This window comes from Nicotiana attenuata, chromosome 7, assembly GCF_001879085.1.
Source record: "Nicotiana attenuata strain UT chromosome 7, NIATTr2, whole genome shotgun sequence".
Taxonomy (NCBI): Eukaryota; Viridiplantae; Streptophyta; class Magnoliopsida; order Solanales; family Solanaceae; genus Nicotiana; species Nicotiana attenuata.
This window is the reverse complement of record NC_031995.1, coordinates 44406648-44419916: the sequence shown is the minus strand read 5'-3', so window position 1 is coordinate 44419916 and position 13269 is coordinate 44406648. Positions and strand designations below refer to the sequence as shown.

Below are 13269 nucleotides of genomic sequence, written 5' to 3'. Positions count from 1 at the left end.
CGTCGTGATAACTTGCTTGTCGAGGTTAAGATAATTGGATATCTCTAAATTTATAAGATGAACAACTAAACTTCAATTAGATGCATGTGCTTTTTTATTTATTTTACTTTAATGTGATAAAAATATATAATAAAGGTGTATCTCACATAATATTTCTTAAATGATATTCGTGATATATATTTTTTTCATCGGTTTTAGTTGCTCTTTTATGATCAAAACTTTTGTTATTATAAATGATATACCTCTTGAAAGTGCAATAAAAATCGATGACTCTTGTGAATTGCATAAGATTGTTTGTGTAATACCTTTTTAAATTGAGACTCCGACATCACAAAAACAAAGGATAAGTTTATCATCTTTCATTTTTCAAAAATTTCAGCGCCAATTCTCCCCATAAATTAACTATCATATGATTATACTTATATCTTAAAATTTAAAATTGCTTAAATACATTAACTTATCCATATAACACGTCAATGATCATTTTTCATGAAAATTAACTAAATAATTAAATTAAAATATCTTGTTTGATAATTAATTCAGAATATGTTTGTGGACAATAAATTTGAGTCGAGAAAATAAAATCAAGACCGAAAAATATTGCAACAATCGTAGTATTTGATTTCGAATATTTGAGTGTTACAATCTCTATGAATCCTCTGATTCTTCTTTTCAACAGTAAATAAATTCAAGGGCCTTTGAGCTTGATCTTGAATCTATATTTGCTTCCACGAACGATGATCTTGTTCTTGAGCTTGAGCTTGAGCTTGATTGCTTGAACTTGATCTTGATTCGTTCTTCGTTCTTGAGCTTGAATCTTATTTCTTGAACTTGAACTTGATTGCTTGTAGCGTTGAAATTACGTATTAGTACTTTACGATGAAATAATTCAGATATGTTTGTGGTACAATAAATTTGAGTCGAGAAAATAAAATCAAGACCGAAAAATATTGCAACAATCGTAGTATTTGATTTCGAATATTTGAGTGTTACAATCTCTATGAATCCTCTGATTCTTCTTTTTCAACTGTAAAATAAATTTACAAGGGCCTTTGAGCTTGATCTTGAATCTATATTTGCTTCCACGAACGATGATCTTGTTCTTGAGCTTGAGCTTGATTGCTTGAACTTGACCTTGATTTGTTCTTCGTTCTTGAACTTGAACTTGATTTCTTCTTCGTTCTTGAGCTTGAACTTGATTTCTTGAACTTGAACTTGATTGCTTGAAGCTTGAAACTTGTAGAGAAAATTGCGGCGTTTGATCCACGAGCTCTCTCTTGCTTCTTGTTATAACTTCTGGTGTCTTTTCTGAGTTATGAAGACCCCTATTTATAGTTGTGGAAGGGAGGAGTCATGATAAGAACAAACTCTTTCCGACCAATTAAATTGAAGTGTGACATGGCCGCATTTGATTGGCCAGAACATGTCACTTGCACACGTGGCGCGATTTCATTGGCCTTTTAGTGTGACTGGGCATGCCTTGTCATTTTGACACGTGGCATGATCCTATTGGCTCTTCCGTTTGACTTGGCGCGCCACGTCATTTGACACGTGGCACCAAACTGGGCCTCTAGGAAGATGACATCTTGGGCTTAATGAAGTGGGCTCATCACTTTAGCCCAATTAAATGGGCTAGCCCAATGGATTAAGACTTATTTATTTAACCCATATATGTTGGACTTATATAATTAATTCAATTATATTAACCCATAATATTTATTTTGACCAATATATCTTGAATTTTAAAATATAATCCAAATTCTTTTGTGGATTTAATTTTAGTAAAATTTGTATGCCTACAATGTTATAATGATATTATTTCGACATTAGCTTCTTTTTTCTCTTTTAATGTTAAACGTATTCAATCATTATCTTATCAAACTTTAGAAAATAATAATAATAATAATAATAATAATAATAATAATAATAATAATAAATAATAATAATAATAATAACAATAATAATAATAATAATACATTTTGATTTTACATCTCATCAATCTATTGTGGTCACAATAACAATCCCTTTTTCATGTTTTGTATTGTAATATATAAATACTGTAGTTTCGGACAACCTAACTATGAAAAAGTTACAATCTAAACTACAATATTACGGAGATCATTAAGAGTTTAAAATATAAAGAACCTATTTATTATTTTTCTCTTAATTTATTATAATTAAATTTAGTAATACTAAATGACATGCATTTTCTTTTTCAAATTAAGAATTGTAATATTTGTCGTACGCGAATTCTTTAGTTTCTGAGAACCAAATATAAAAAAATTTACCATTTGAACCACAACATTATGAGGGAAAATAAGAGTTTGAAATATATATGCAAGTACCCAGTGTTTATAAAGACATTTTTCGGGTGAACTCCGGGGCGAAGAGGCCAAAAACACCCTGAGGCGTAAATATCGTGAAACGTAAGACTCAATCTTTCGGGCGTTCGCCTGGGCGTCAGCCTCAACATTCTGGGTGTTCATTTGGGACGTAAGCCTCGAAAACCTTTCCAAATTTAAAACAAAATTGCTTTATAAATCTTTTTTGAAAAGTTAAATATCAAAAAGTAAATTCTCAAACTGAAAAATCTCAAAAAGTCAAAAAGCTTTTTCTAATTGTTTATTTTAATTTCATAAGCTATATTTCTCTTTGTTGATTACAGAATAATATACGTGCTTTAGATCTTTGTATGAAAAGTGTAAATTACAAAGCAAAGAGTTTTGTCCACCAATTCTTACCATACTTCCATGCTTGTATTTTTTTTTCTTTATGCTTTATTTTCTTCTTGATTTTTTAGCATTCTTCAATTTATCTTTTTCAAGATAGCTTTTAGTTTTAGAATTCTTTTGGCGTAGCTCCGGTGTAGTTTATGTTTTGAAGACTTTAGTCTAGCTATCTGTATTATAATGAATATTAAATTTATCGGAACCATTAACTATTGACTTAGAATGCATGAATGATTCTTGGATTTGAATCTCCAAATTTTGTTTTCCTAATGACATAAGAAAATACAACTTGATATATAGGGATTTACTTGTCTATATATTGTTCCATTCGATCTTTTAGGTCCCGACTTCACCTCGATGGTTAGGCCACCACGCCCTTAAAGTCTATACGCGATAGATAGACTCCTAGAACCGATTGGGTAAAAATGTAAACCTATAGCTGCAGAAGTAGGAATAATGGCACCGGAAATAATATTGTTTCCGTAAAGTAGAGACCCTGAAACAGGTTCACGAATACCATCAATGTCTACTGGAGGAGCAGCAACGCTCTCTCTTATTAGAAGAAGGAAGGGGCGCGACCCCACTCAGCTCGAAGAAGTTGCTCTTTCAACTAATCCATACTTTTCCTTTCCTTCTCCTCGCTACTGTAAAAATGTTGAATTTCTTTTTTTACACTGGCGCAGATGATTTCCCCTAAGGCACCTTATCTAGTTTTAGGTTTTAAAATAATCACTGCGTTACTGTCATTTTTATCTTTATGTTATTAGGATAGAGTCATATTTACAACTCTAATTATGTTTTATCATAATCATGTTTTTGGTGTAATCCATGTTAATTACGTCATTCACTTTTCAAGATTTTTTTAATGATTTATGCACATGCTAGCATGTTAATAATAAATACATATATACATTTTCCTACTAATTTTATATTTTTTATAATTATAACTTATTTTTTATTTATTTATTAATTTATAAAATACTAAATATTAAATACCCCTAGGGCTCACGCCCCGTGCCTTGGGGCTAATGCCTCGATGAGGCATATATAAGACGTCTCGCCTTATGCTTACGTCTTTTAAATATACTGTAAGTACCTAATAATGATTTTTCCTTTTAATTTGATAAAATTGAATTTAGCGTTACTAAACAACAACAACAACAAAAAAATGTATGAAGAACTATTAGAACATTTTAATAAGATATTGTTGCCTAATTGTAAATATATATATGTGGAGAGCTTTATTTTTCAACATTTAATAAGTATTTGTTTGTCGAATGACAATTATCATATTAAGAATTTTTTTAAAAAGGAATACCAAAAAAATTAATAAATAAAATAATCATCAATTGAACCGGTCAAAGATATGTAGAATTATACTAAGACTCACAATATGCTATCATGGGTGTTCGCCCAACAAAAGAAGAAAAATGAGAGAAGTCGCGGTGGAACTCTAACAATCAAGTATACGAAGAGAGATAAAGTAAGAAAATATAATAATCACTCCATTTGAAGTAAAGAAGAAGAAAATACATAATATTGAAAAAATAATTAACTGGACTTAATAAAAAGAGGATAAAAGCAAAAGCTCTTACTTTGGTAGTGTACTGTAGGAAAGGTGCCAAGATATCTTAACTGGTTACAAGTTTCTGAAGATAGCCTTTAGTTTATAGATTTAATTATTCCCAATGTATCACCGGTTAACACCAAATGAAAAAATCGGATCCTTTCGTGAGTTGAATTAGTTACTTATACGAAGGACCGCATCCCTTCAAATAAATCTATTATTATTGTTTATTTTTTTTACGTAGAGTTTTATGTTAATTAAAGGGGTATTTTAGTAATTTAATTTTTGGCTAAAGGGCTTCCTACTTTTAATATAGATTAGATTAGATAATAATAAAATAAAAATATTACTCCCTCCCATCCACAATAAGTGACAAATTTGTCTTTTTATTTTGGTCCAAAATAAGTGTCTATTTATATAACCAAGTAAAAATTCGATTTATTTTTTCAAAATTACCCTTATGTACGTATCCCTAAAAAATCTTTACTCATCACATTAACTATGTCGCAACATGTAATTAAGAGTAGTTTAGTCACACTAAGTGGGAGTTTGGACATAGGAATTGTAAAATTCCAAAAAAGGGTGAAAATTTTTTTCAAGTGAAATTGGTGTTTGAAATTTAGAGTTGTGTTTGGACATTAATAGAATTTTGGGTTGTTTTTGAAGTTTTGTCAGTAATTTGAGTGAAAATTTTGAGAAATAGCTTTTTGGAGTTTTTCAGATTTTCGAAAATTTTCAAAATACATTTTCAAGTGAAAATTGGAAATTTTATGAACAAACGCTGATTTCGGAAAAAAGTGAAAATTTTTTGGAAAAAAGGAAAAAATTTCTTATATCCAAACGGGCTCTAACTATTTTTGTTTAGAATTTAGTATTTCCTTAATGGGTGTGCCCAAGGCAAAGTGGTTACATATTGTGGATCGGAGGGAGTAATACACCAACAAGGCAACAACAGTCCAAAATAATAATTTAATGGGTGGTATTCTAAATTTAGGGTCTTCATACTTTTTACACTTCAAAAAACAATTAGTTAATAAATTTTAATATAATTTATATTCTAAGCTAAAAGAAACATTTGAATCCTAAATTACAGGATTAATAAAGTTATATATTGATAACTCTTAAAAAATATTAATACTCATAATAAACATGTTGAAACTTTATTATCTTTCAAAAACAGGAATTACGAAAAATACTTAAAGCTATTAAGAAAAAAAATCAAAAAGGAACTGTCACGACCCCGGTATCAAAATCTCACTATCGAGCCGGAACTTCAAAAATTCGACTTTCGGCATTTCAAGCCTAATTAAGCTACGGACCTCCATAAAACAATCCGAACACGCCCCTAAGTCCGAAATCACCCAACGGAGCTAATGGAACCAACGGAATTCCATTCCGAGGCCGTCTTCATACTGCTCCGACTACGGTCCAAATTCTAAGGCTAAAACTCTCATTTAGGGACTAAGTATCCCACAACACTCCGAAACACAAAACCAATCCTAACGCCAACTCACAATAGCAGAAACAAACACGAGGAATGCAGTTAATAGGGGAACGGGGCGTTAATTCCTAAAACGACCGGCCGTATTGTTACGTCCTCCCCCTCTTAAAACATTCGTTCGTCCTTGAACGAGTATAGAGACATACCTGAAGTGGTGAAAAGATGAGGGTAACGGCTGCGCATATCCTGCTCGGTCTCCCAAGTCGCCTCCTCGACCGGCTGACCCCGCCACTGAACCTTCACTGATGCAATGTTCTTCGACCTCAGCTTTCGGACCTGCCTGTCCAGTATCGCTACTAGCTCCTCAACATAAGATAGATCCTTGTCCAACTGGACTGAACTGAAATCCAATACGTGCAACGGCTCTCCGTGATACCTCCGGAGCATCGAAACATGAAATACTGGATGAACCCCTGCCAAGCCGGGAGGTAAGGCAAGCTCATAAGCAACCTCCCCAACACGCCGCAATATCTCAAACGGCCTAATAAACCTCGGACTCAATTTCCCTTTCTTCCCAAATCTCATGACGCCCTTCATAAGCGAAACCTGTAGCAAGACCCGCTCTCCAACCATATAGGAAACATCACGAACCTTCCGGTCCGCATAACTCTTCTGTCTGGACTGGGCTGTACGGAGTCTATCCTGAATCACCTTAACCTTCTCCAAAGCATCCTGTACTAAGTCTGTACCCAATAATCTAGCCTCGCCCGGCTCGAACCAACCCACCGTGGATCTACACCGCCTACCATACAAGGCCTCACACGGTGCCATCTGAATGCTGGACTGATAGTTGTTGTTGTAAGCAAACTTAGCCAGTGGCAAGAACTGATCCCAGAAACCTTCAAACTCCATCACACACGCATGAAGCATATCCTCAAGAATCTGAATAGTGCACTCGGACTGTCCATCCGTCTGGGGGTGAAATGTTGTGCTCAACTCTACCCGAGTGCCCAACTCATGCTGTACGACCCTCCAGAATCGTGATGTGAACTGAGTACCTCTATCTGAAATAATGGAAACTGGAATACCGTGCAGGCGGACAATCTCCCGGATATAAATCTCTGCTAACCGCTCCGAAGAATAGGTGGTACACATAGGAATGAAATGCGCAGACTTGGTCAGCCGATCCACAATCACCCAAATGGCATCGAACTTCCTCAAAGTCTGTGGGAGCCCAACTACGAAGTCCATGGTGATCCGCTCCCACTTCTACTCCGGAATCTCTATCTGCTGAAGCAATCCACCTGGCCTCTGGTGCTCATACTTTACCTGCTGACAATTGAGGCACCGAGCTACAAACCCAACTATATCCTTCTTCATCCGCCTCCACCAATAGTGCTGTCTCAAATCCTGATACATCTTCGAGGCACCCGGATGGATGGAATACCGCGAACTATGGGCCTCCTCTAGAATCAAGTCTCGAAGCCCATTAACATTGGGCACACAAACCCGACCCTGCATCCTCAATGCCCTTTCATCACCAATGGTCACATCTCTGACATCACCTCGCAGAACCTTGTTCTTGAGGGCAAGCAAATGAGGGTCATCAAACTGACGCTCTCGGATACGATCAAACAAGGAAGACCGAGAAACCATACAAGCAAGGACCCGACTAGGCTTCGAAAGGTCCAATCTCACAAACTGGCTGGCTAAGGCCTGAACACCCATCGCCATGGGCCTCTCTACCGCTGATATAAGATAGTGATATATAGTCCTTCAACAGCTCTAACCACCTCCTCTGGCGCAAATTAAGGTCCTTCTGCTTGAACAGATGCCGCAAACTCCGGTGATCAGTATAAATCTCACAAGGCATACCGTACAAATAGTGACGCCAGATCTTCAAGGCGTGAACAATAGCAGCTAACTCGAGATCATGGACAAGATAATTCTTCTCATGTACCTTAAACTATCTGGACGCGTAGGCAATCACCCTACCATCCTGCATCAATACCGCTCCAATGCCAACCCTCCAGGCATCACAATAGACAGTATAAAACCCCGAACCGGTAGGCAATATCAAAACTGGAGATGTGGTCAAAGCTGTCTTGAGCTTCTGAAAGCTCTCCTCACACTCTTCCGTCCACTGGAACGGAGCACCCTTCTGGGTCAGCCTGGTCATAGGTGCTGCAATGGATGAAAATCCCTGAACAAATCGACGGTAATAACCCGCCAAGCCAAGAAAACTATGGATCTCTGTAACTGAGGATGGTCTGGGCCAACTCTGCACTGCTTCCACTTTCTTCGGATCCACCTTTATCCCCTCACTAGATACCACGTGACCCAAGAATGCCACGGAATCCAACCAAAACTCACATTTTGAGAACTTAGCATATAACTTCTTCTCCCTCAAAGTCTGAAGCACTGTCCTCAGGTGCTGCTCATGATCTTCCCGACTCCGGGAGTATACCAGAATCTCATCAATAAAGACAATGACGAATGAGTCAATATATGGCCGGAATACATTGTGCATCAAATGCATGAAGTCCGCTGGGGCATTGGTCAGCCAAAATGACATAACAAGGAACTCGTAATGACCATACGGAGTCCTAAAAGAAGTCTTCGGGATATCTGGCTCCCGAATCTTCAATTGATGATAGGCTGAACGCAAGTCAATCTTAGAAAACACATGAGCACCCTGTAACTGATCAAACAAGTCATCAATACGAGGCAAAGGATAACGGTTCTTCACTATAACCTTGTTCAACTGGCGATAATCAATACACATACGCATGGAACCATCCTTCTTCTTCACAAACAAGACAGGAGCACCCCAAGGTGATACACTGGGCCGGATGAAACCCTTATCAAGCAATTCCTGTAACTGCTCCTTCAACTCAGGAGGAGCCATGCGGTACGGAGGGATAGAAATGGGCTGAGTGCCCGGCAACAGATCGATGCCAAAATCAATATCTCTATCGGGCAGCATGCCCGGAAGATCAGCTGGAAACACATCAGAGAAATCTCAAACTATTGGGACTGAATCAACTGTAGGGGTATCAATACTTACATCTCTCACATAANATAATCGGAGGCGACAACCTCAGTACGGGCAGGAAGGGCATAGTATCTGGCCTGGCCTCCCCCTCTAGGGCAACCTCTACCTCCCCGACCTCCACCTCTAGCTGGCTGAGCAGGTGGGGTAGCAACTGGTGCTGTGATCATAGCCTGAGAACTCTGCGGGGCGCGCTGTGGCTAAGAAGTCTGTGAAGGTGCACCCCTCCCAAGTCTAGGGCAATCCCTCACCACATGGCGTGTGTCACCACACTCAAAACAAGCTCTGGAAGGACGTGGTGGCTTTTGACTGGCTCAGGCCAGGTCTGCTGGACTGACCACTGAAAGCACCTCGTGCAGGAGGCGCGCTGGATACTGGAGGTGCATAATAAGGCTTTTGAGGCCTAGGAGGAGCTGGAATACCACTGGCTGCTGGAAGAGATGAATGAACGGGGCGACTCATATAACCCCTACCATGACGAGCTGAAGCTGGGGCACGGGCACCAGAATAATGGCCCGACTCTTGAGACCTCTTGGCCTCGCTCTCCTCTCTATCCCGAGCATGCATACCCTCTACTCTCCTAGCAATGCACACCACCTGCTGATAAGAAATATCCATCTCCAACTCCCGAGCCATACTAGACTTGATACTGGGAATGAGCCCCTCAATAAACTGGCGAACCTTCTCGCAAACAGTAGAAACCAAAGCTGGTGCATGTCTAGCTAAATTAGTGAAACGGACAGCATACTCCGAGACAGTAATAGTACCCTGACACAAATGCTCAAACTTTGCGCGCCATGCGTCCCTGAGGATCTGGGGAACATACTCTCTCGTGAACATATCTGAAAACTGAGTCCAAGTCAGGGAAGCTGCCTCATCCGGACTGTCCAACTCTTAAGCACGCCACCACTGATAGGCGGCTCCTCGAAGCTGGAAGGTAGTGAAAGAAACCCCGCTCGATCCTGATATACCCATGGTACGGAGGATACGGTAACACTCCTCTAGAAATCCTAGAGCATCATCTGATGCTAGTCCACTGAATATAGGAGGCTGATACTTCTTGAGCCTCTCAAGCCTCTTCTGATCCTCCTCTGAAACTACTGCCCTCTCCTCGGGCTGAGCTGGGGCTACAAGCTGTACCGGTATAATCTCTGGGACTTGCTCAACATGCACTCGCTACTCAGGAGTGCGGGCGGCGGGAGTCTGTGCTCCTCCCCCGGCCTGGGATGTGGTAAGGGAAGCAACCATGCCTGTGCTCCTCCCTCTTTGGAAAGCTAGAGTATGCAATAACCAACCCAAAAGCCTTAGCGAAGTCCAGTAACGAGGTTCCTCCTCCATTCCTCTCCCCAAAATCGAAGCCTCCATGCACTTTGTCATACCCACCTGCGGTCGACCCAATATGACCATTGAAATCTCCTCCTATAAATAACTTCTCAGCAGGTGGTACCTGACGTACAATCTCATCTAACCCCTCCCAAAAGTGTCGTTTAACCTCCTCATCTAGGCCCGTATGAGGCGCGTTGGCGCTAACGATGTTTAGGGTGCACTGAGCTACCACCAACTTAATAACCATCAACCTATCGTTCACTCGTCTAACCTCAACCACAGACTCTCTAAGTTACCTATCCACCAAAATACCCACTCCACTCTTACCCTTCCGGGTTCCTAAGTACCAAAGTTTATACCCCTCCGCGTCCCTCGCACTCGACCCTGCCCACCTCGTCTCCTGGACACACGCTATATTGACCCTCCTCTTCTAGAGGATCTTCGCCAACTCCATAGACTTACCTGTCAATGTACCTATGTTCCATGACCCAATTCGCAACCGATAAACACCCTTGTTCCCTTTACCTCCCTTTCCTCCCAACCAACCCCCTAACCGCCGCCCTACCTCCCGACCCACCCCCCAAGGACATGAGCTCACTCGACCATCCCAAACCACAACCACTATACCTCCGACGGACTAAGGGGAATCACTAACACACACAACAGATCAAACTAGAAGAAGACAAGATGCCACTACAGGCACACTAATGCGGTGAATAAACTAATAAGAACTAAGACTACAACAATTCAACTAACACAATAGAGGGAAACAGGAAAACAGGAGGTACCAACTCCCATAAGTAGAACCTGGAAATTGTCTTGGTATACCCGACGGTGTTGTCTTCGTGCCTAATCAAATAGATTCAAATAAACTGGAACGCAGGGAGGACTAACTAAAGAGGCTCAAGAATGAGTTTGCAAAGAACTGCCTTTATCTATTATGTTGAGATTCTTTAAATACAAGATGGAGGAGCAAGGTTGCTCATGTACAAAAGGAAAGAAGGATCCCAAAGAATCGCAATCAAAGATATACATAGAAGAATAAGGATTGTAACAGAAAAATAAACTATAAAATAACGAAAAAGATTATAGTGAAACAAATATAGAAAAAGATTATGTTGCCTTATTATGCCTCCGCAAGATAGGCGGTGAACAACGCCAATCTTGGATCGATGATGGAGAAACATTGTAGCTGATACCACCTTAGTAAGAGAATCAACAAGCAAAGATTCAAAAGGAACATGATGAACAACCATTCTTTTGTCGCAGATCTGCTCTCGTACAAACTGATAGTCAAGAGTTAAATGCTTCATTCGGCTGTGAAAGATTGGGTTTTGACTGAGAAAAGTCGCCCCTAGATTATCATAATAGATTGTTAGATTGTTGGAGGTAGAGAAATGGAGTTCCTCAAAAGGTCAAAAATCTAATTAGTTTTTGCGGCTGCATTGGAAATGGCATTATATTTAGCTTCAGTGGAGGATCGAGCTATTGTTAGTTGCTTCTTAGAAGACCAACTAATAGGTGAGCATCCAAGGAACACAATGTAATCACCAGGGGAGCACCTATCATATGGATTTCCACCCAAATCAGAATCTGAGTAAGTAATGAGATCAAACGGGGCACGGGGGCCAAGATAAAGAGAAAGGGTAGATGTAGCCTTGAGATAGCGCAGAACACATTTGGCAGCTTGCTAGTAGAGGTGAATTGGCTGCTGGATGAACTGTGAAAGCCGGTTGACAGCAAATGCAATGCCAGTTGAGTGATAGAGTAGTACTGAAGAGCACCTACAAGCTGACGATATTGCTTTTGATCCGTAGGGACAGATCCATCTGCAAGCTTAAGTATAACAGAGGCTGCAAGAAGTATGGTAACACCTTTGGCATCAAGCATATTGAACAAATGAAGAATATCAATAATTTACTTCTTCTAGGAGAGATAAAGACCTGTGGTAGTTCAACAAACTTCAACACCAACAAATTAAGTGAGTGCAGCCAAGTCTTTGAGCGAGAAGCGGGCAGCAAGCACTTTGTTGACTTGAAGTATCTTGGTGCTGGATGAACCTGTCAAAATAATATCATCTATGTACAAGAGTAGGAAAAGAACAAAACCTGGACCACACATTATAAACAGAGAGGTATCTGATTTGGAACCAACAAACCCTATGGAACATATGAAATTTTTAACCTCAATATACCAAGCTCGAGGTGCTTGACGAAGAACATAGATTGCCTTGCGAAGTCTGCAAACATGAGAGGGGTACTGATGATTCACAAAACCAAGGAGTTGTTCTATGTAAACTTCCTCTTCTAAAGTGCCTTGCAAGAAGGTATTATTGACATCAAGATGATAGAGAGGCCACTTGAAATAAGTGGCAAATGTGAGAATGAGGAAAATGTAGTAGGCTTGACCACGGGACTGAATGTGGAGTTGAAGTCAATGGGAGGGTGTTGATGGAAACCTTTTGCAACTAATCGAGCCTTTAAACGATCAATCTTTTCATCTGCTTTTTGTTTGACCCGAAATACCCATTGTACCCAATAACATTAGTGTGGAAGAGGGAGGTACTAGACTCCAAGTTTCGTTCCTCATAAGCGCATCAACCTCTTCCTGCATTGCATCTCACCATTCTTTAGATTTGGCTGCCTGCTTATATGTGTGGGAGTAATCATGGAATCTGTGGATACAACTATAGCCGAGTAATCAAGAGGCTTTTTTGGTTTAAAGATGTTATGCTGAGAACGAGTAACTATACAAGCAGGTTCAGGAGTAGGGCTACTTACCTGCTGCAAAGGAGAGCTGGAAGCATCTTCACTCAATGTCAGAGTGGACTATTACTGAACTGGAGACTCATAATAACTGGTGGTAGAGGGAAAACTAGAACTAGCAGGTGCTAAATAATGGTGTCTGATGGCTGCAACGGAGGAGCTGACATGACAATGGGGGAGAGAAAGATCATGTGAAATGATTATAGTATTATTCTAATCATGAAAGGTAGGGGTGATTGATCGGTGGGTAGAACTGTATTGGGGAAAATTGTATTTTATATATAAGGTGACGTGTCAGTACACGTGGATTGGTCAAATGGTCAATGAATCATAATTAGGCACGATTCAAGAGTTGTAAAACAGACACAAGCAAAGAAGGAGGAAGAGGC

The 13269-nt window shown here is 39.6% G+C and overlaps 1 protein-coding gene across 1 annotated transcript; it reads right to left on the bottom strand.

Annotated features, from left to right (window-relative positions):
* Window positions 11539–12005, bottom strand: LOC109230010 (uncharacterized mitochondrial protein AtMg00810-like). Its single transcript, XM_019395548.1, has 2 exons — window positions 11791–12005; window positions 11539–11677 (listed from the first exon to the last, which is right to left on the bottom strand). The coding sequence occupies exons 1-2, from the start codon at window positions 12003–12005 to the stop codon at window positions 11539–11541; spliced, it is 354 nt and encodes a 117-aa protein (XP_019251093.1).